Source organism: Diospyros lotus, chromosome 12 (assembly GCF_014633365.1).
Source record: "Diospyros lotus cultivar Yz01 chromosome 12, ASM1463336v1, whole genome shotgun sequence".
NCBI classification, from domain to species: domain Eukaryota; kingdom Viridiplantae; phylum Streptophyta; class Magnoliopsida; order Ericales; family Ebenaceae; genus Diospyros; species Diospyros lotus.
In genome coordinates, this window is record NC_068349.1 from 27,383,661 (window position 1) to 27,390,065 (window position 6,405).

Below are 6,405 nucleotides of genomic sequence, written 5' to 3' on the forward strand. Positions count from 1 at the left end.
CAACCAGCATGTGAGCAGTCTCTCATACGGTATATTAGTACATGAAAGATCTTCTTTCAAAATGGAGAAAAAAAAATTCATTTTCCAACTTCAACTCTATCCACATTCTCCAAAGATGTAGAAAATTAAATTGACCCATGTGCTTACCGCTTCATGAACGCACACCAGCAACCGCTTCACCCCAGCTATGAGAGTAACAATGCTATTATTTGAAATCATAACACCCTTTGGATTACCAGTTGTGCCACTAGTGTACATTATTGTGCAAATATCACTTTTCTTTTTCATGGGAAGATCATAGTGTTTATCATCTCCCTACAAAAACAGAAGGGCAAAATTCATAGATGCGCCTTACAATATTTGAAGCCAACATCAGTATTAGTGAAAACATGTAGAAGCACCCACAATTTGAAGACCATAGAACCTTAAATTTGACCACTGTGACCTTGAAGAACAATCAGACCGAGTTCCATTGTGGTCATTTTATCTTATTTTATAACAGTCTTTTTTAATTACTTTTAGTTTGTAGACTGAGATCAATAGTTGCTGACACCTTCCTACGGCTTGTAATTGTCATAAAAGAAGGGAATTAGTTGATAGAAAACATCTTAGCATGAATCACAATCCTATTACGTGACCCTGATGCAATACAACAGAAGCTACCACGTGCATGCCTGCAGCATGGAAAGACAGAAGTGCATACAACAACTTTGCTAGCAGTCAAGGCATGTCATATGGCTGCTAGTAAAAAGGAAGAAAAATCAACATGTAGCTTACCAATGACAAGAACTCATCCCAAGAGTATATAGCCAAACCAAATTCTTGAAATTCTTCTTGTTGTTTAGGAGTAACCTTTCCAAAGCTCACAATTGCTGCATGAAAAAATCATTATACCATTGTTTCTAAATTCCACATGCGAATCGAAACTGAATATTGAATCAAATGCAACTTACTTCTCAAGTATTTTATTGTGTTAGGAAATGTTTTCAGAATCTGTAAAAGCAGAAGAAAATCAAGTTGCTATATTTTGGTGCTAAATTGAATGTATTCATCAAATGTAATTAAGAAATGTTTTTGCATTCAATATTACAATCTTATTTAGGAAACCAAAAATAATTGGATACATCTACCTCAGGGAGCTTTTTTTCTTCCACAAATGCAATTGTAATCTCCGCATGGCATATAATAAATTCCAGTGCACCAGCACCTAACCCGTGGAAGAGAAGCAGTCAAGCAGCTTCAACGACATATTTATTCTTGTTAAGTTACCACTTCCCCCAAATCATAAGCAGCTAGGAAAGGGGCCCAATGAAGTATGTTGAACTTTCTAATGATTCTCGCACTATGAATATAATAATAAAAAAAAAGAAGATATGCTACTCCACCAGTATAAATAAGATACTAACATCTAATGAGGAAAAAAAAACAGCCAGTTCAAGTATATCTAAGCAAAAGAAGAGATGGGGCATACCTAGGGTGTCATATAAAGGAACACAATATAGTCCATGAGCATTGCAGGCCTGCATTAGTATTCAGTTTTAAAGTAAGTCTCAAAAGAACTGCAAGGAATGTTCTACAACAATAATAGCCACAATGAGACCAAGTTGGCAAGATGCGTCCATGTGCAGAAGTATAGCATATGAATAATGAGATGGACAGATAAATTAAAACAATTAGTTATATCATAAAACACCTGAACATTCCATGTTTGATCATGGTAATCAAAAAAACAAAATACAGAAAACAAATAAAAGACGAAAAAGTAAAGAAGAATGCTTCAAATACAGGTATGAAGCTGTTCAAAAATAGATCAGCTTCTAGCAATGTAAACCAGAAAACAAGGGAAATTGAATGGATTTTTCATCAAGAGAGTGGCTATATGATGTAAAAAGAATTGTGGAATAGAAAAATGGAAGGGCTTTAAAAAGTAAAATTCAAAAATGATGAAGAAAATTAGTTGAGAATATATTCATCACATCTAATTCTGTTGAGTGGATAAGAAATCTACAAATACAACGACCAGTAAACTAAAACTTTCCAAGTTATTTTAGAAATTCCAACTACAGGATAATGATTAACTTGGGATCATCTAGTAACTTTTTATCATGTGATGATTGATGAATAAGCCACCAAACTTGTGTATTATTCAGCATATAGTTGTGAAAAGAAAAGGCTACCAAAGATGATCGCTGATACAGAATGATTAGTTGACTGACTGGTTCAGATCCATCACAAGGACAAAGCATAGAACCCAGGGAACCACCTTTAAAGTTAGAAGCCTCAGTTGCAGCTGGGAAGAAAAATGTATGGCAGAGACAACATTGCCCAACCTTCATCTTTAGTTCCTCTCTGTCATAGTTGATGTGCAGAAGATGGAATCAAGAGGTATCCCAAATGGAAAACAAGAATGAGTCTCCTTAATGGGTGGGAAATAACTGATTTGATTCTGTGCTTGGTGGAAGTGTAGTTCTCTAGAGAATATGGCCATCAACAAAATAGTGCCCTACCGCAATTATTGAATCGGATACCAAGATGAGATATCTCATGTACATATATAAGGCATGTAATTGTGCAAAACAAGTCTCGAAAGGATAAATGAATGAACAGGAAATTGATGGGGAGAGAGGGAGGGAGAGAACAGAGGAAAAAAATAAGTACCTCCATGCTCATAATCCACTCTGGGCAATTGGCACCATAGATACCACATCGTCCTCCCTAAAAGAAGACATCAAGATACTCAAATAAGACAATTCACAAATCTAAATTTCTGATAACAGTCCCTCATTCTTTTCCATTCTCCTCTAGTTCGATGAGAACATGCAAAGTTAATTAGTAGTACTTACAACTCAAAATTACTGTTTGACAATGAGGTAATAGAAACTAATGCAGAAATCACAGGAAGTTTGGTGGGCTCACTCACACTAACAGAGGAAATAAGAGAAAGGGAGTAACTTTGGTTTAACTGGTTAACGCTCTGTATTACAACTTTCACTTGGCAGTAGCTTTGGTACAAGGATCTACTTATACTACTCAATAAAACCATCTAGATTCCATCTTAATGACAATGCAATCAACCACTCATTCACGAACACAACCCTTCAATCCTCAAGGTCTTTAGAACCTCCTTAGCCGAATGAATATAATCTTTTAAACACATCCAATTCATGTACCTAATTCACCACCTAACCTTCTAGACACATCCCATTCATATATCATGTTTATATTCCAACAGAAATCTAGAGAAGAACAAGCAGAAAGAAAATCAAATTAGTATATAAAAAATAAAATGGCAACCACTAATAACATTCTCCCCTTCCAACCCAGAAAAGGAGTAGAATAAAATAAAATGAAGTCTGTCCTGTATAAAGTAAATGAACAATGATACACTGTCCAAAAATCTTGTCGTAAATGGGAGTCTGAAAATATTTTTGCCCATTTAGGACAACATTTTCAGACAAAAATCATTATTCAAAGTAAATTAGGCTGTTGTTTGTATATAAGCTTGACTAGTCCCAAAAACCCTCTCTCTCTCTCTCTCTCTCTCTCTCTCTCTCTCTATATATATATATATATATAGAGAGAGAGAGAGAGACACACACACACACACACACACACAGCGGTTCTGACTTCTGAACCTTGTTTACCAACATACAGTGATTGTCACATACCTCCTCAACCCCACAGCTGCGAATGGATTTTCCAACCTTCTCAACCAAGTCAAATACTTGTTTGTAAGTTAGCCAAATGTATTTTCCAGGCTGCATATTGAGATTATTAATAATGTTATCGTTAGTCAAATATTTAAATATAAGTTAGAAGGCAGGGGACCATACCTCCCCATTCACGATCTCCCGGCGGCCAAGCATCCGATTATTGGGGTATTTCTCCACTGACATGCTGTAGCAAGCAAACAAAAAATATAATAACTCGCTTAAAAAATATATATATATAATAATTCAGAAAACCAAGAAGGAAGAGTACCGCAGTAAAATAAAGGTCATGCCTGAAAAAATAAAAAAACCTAACGGTTGGAAAGGAATCCGCAGTAAAAAAAGGCAGTTGGATTCCAAAAGCAGCTTGATGATGAAGATGATTAGGTTAGGTGTGACTCACATGTTGTGATGCTAAATCATCCGAAATCCAACTAGACAAGTCAATATTGAGTCTGATTTCCGCAAACTAACTAAACAGGCGATAAAAGATAAACCGCAAGCATAAAAAGAAACAAAAAAAAAAAAAAAAGAAACAAAATTAACCATCGTCGGCCTTGATGAGATCAAAAAGCAGGTAAGCATAGATAAACCAAGTGACTTCATCAAGCAATCTCAAATACAACAAGATCGTGTAGAACACTTAACAGAATTGAAGGCAGTTGAACGCAAGTAAATTAATTCAAAACCTGAAATTGAGAGATATATTTGTGCGTGCGTGCGTGCGTGTGTGTGTGTGTGTGTGTATAGAGAGAGAGAGAGAGAGAGAGAGAGAGAGACCGGAAAATGTCCCAACAGCAGTCCAAGCCTTGAACGGGCGGCGGAAAGCCATCCTTGGCGAATACGCTGCGATACACTGCTCCCACCGAAGGCCTGCCATCCTTGCCCTCCTTTGGCCCCTCCACCTCTATCACATACTTCTTCTCCGCCATCTCTCTCTCTCTCTCTCTCTCTGCCTCTCTCTCTAGCTGTGGTTGCTGCAACAACGACAATACAAATTAATAATAATCGGCAAATAAAAAAGGCAGACGTAATTTACGAAACGATGGCCGAGAGACGGCCAATCCCGCGGTGAGGTATGGCCGCCGCCGCTAGTTTTGTCGAGTTCGGCAGAGAGAGAGAGAGAGAGAGAACAGTTTGCACCAAGTTTTAAGTTTGGTAGCAAGAAAGGAAATACCGCCTTTTTGTCATTTTCTTTTGGTTTTCAGAAAGTATTTTGTTCCGAATATAAGTTACCTTACCAACTGTTATCAAGTATTTGTAAGAAATGTAAATTAATAAATAATAATATAAAAATTTATTAAATTAATAAATATATTTAAAAAATTTCCCATTTCCCTCCCTGCGAAGAATACATAGGTACTAATAATGCCTCTTTACTTCCTTTTTTTTTTTATCGATTTGTTTTTACAAAATTAATATTTAGTAAAGTAGATATTTATTTTTAAGACATAATTATTTATTTAAAAACATAATAGAAATAACTAACAAATTATTTATTAGACAATAAATAATAGCAATAATTATTTATTTAAAAACATAATTACATAATTATTTATTACAAAATTAATATTGCTATTACTTACTTATAATAGCAATAACTAACATACGAGGTGGAGTCAGAATTTTGATTAAGTGGAGAGAAATTTAAATACAATAAATATTATTTTAAAAATAAGATAGTAAAATTAATATTAAAATATAAAATTATTTTATAATTGTTTCTTACGACTTTTTCATACAAGAAATTACAATTGTTCAATAAAGTTATCTTGATTATTTGAATCTTTAAACTCGTTCTAACCACAAAAGTGTAGATCTTGTCCTAGAAGAAATCGAACACAATCAATTGTTTGTTCTAATTGCCTGAACAAAATTGTCTCAACATTTTGATCTTGATTCATTAAAACTTCACAATTGTTTCTAACTTAATTATATATACTATTGGCATCTCCAACATTAATTTAAAATCTATCTTATTTTTTTAAAATTACTTACCCTTATTTCACAAAAAAATTACCACCTCTTTGTTCTCTATTATTTGTTTTAAAAAAATAACAGTATAAATAAAATGTGGCATCTTTATTTATAGTATATTCTAACGAATCACCAAATTCATTGAACAAAATTGAAATAAATTGTTTTGATTTTAAGACTAACACAAATCTCTTTACAAGTATACTCTTTTAATTTGATTTCGAAGATTAATATTGTAATCCATTATTATAGTTTTTAACTCGGGATTCATAGAAAATTGTGCAACATTAATTTGTTTAATACTTACTTTATTAACTTACTCATTTTTTTCAATATAAATTTCTTCCATACTTACTTTTTTTGTTTTACAATTTTTTTTAATACTTAATTTTTTTGTATTATTATTATTATTATAAAAAAATAAAAGTATGAACAAATTATAACAAATATTATGATGATTACTAATAGACTATTATATACCTTATTTTTTTTAATACTTACTTTTTTTTTATTTTTAGTAATAAAGTATAATATAATTTTTTTTATTTTTAATATTAAATTATTGATTCCCATAAACTCACACAAATACTCCATTATTAGACAATAATAATTTTGAAAAGCGGCAGCACACAACAGTGGCAACTGCCCCCCCACCATAAAGTAGTTGGCTTGGTGGCTTTCTTTGCTTTAAATTGATTCCCAGCCCACCGTCCAATCT

The 6,405-nt window shown here is 33.3% G+C and overlaps 1 protein-coding gene across 1 annotated transcript in view; it reads right to left on the reverse strand.

Moving 5' to 3' along the window:
* The window catches only part of LOC127786620 (long chain acyl-CoA synthetase 4-like), a 30,979-nt gene extending 26,109 nt beyond the window's left edge, over nt 1–4,870 (reverse strand). Inside the window, exons 1-9 of the mRNA XM_052314128.1 lie at nt 4,491–4,870; nt 3,834–3,897; nt 3,669–3,758; nt 2,659–2,715; nt 1,472–1,520; nt 1,131–1,207; nt 954–993; nt 778–872; nt 148–315 (exon numbers count right to left, since the gene is read on the reverse strand). Coding sequence (XP_052170088.1) covers nt 148–315; nt 778–872; nt 954–993; nt 1,131–1,207; nt 1,472–1,520; nt 2,659–2,715; nt 3,669–3,758; nt 3,834–3,897; nt 4,491–4,642 — 792 coding nt within the window. The 5' untranslated portion in view covers nt 4,643–4,870. The remainder of the gene's footprint in view (nt 1–147; nt 316–777; nt 873–953; nt 994–1,130; nt 1,208–1,471; nt 1,521–2,658; nt 2,716–3,668; nt 3,759–3,833; nt 3,898–4,490) is intronic.
* Between the last annotated feature and the right edge of the window lie 1,535 nt (nt 4,871–6,405).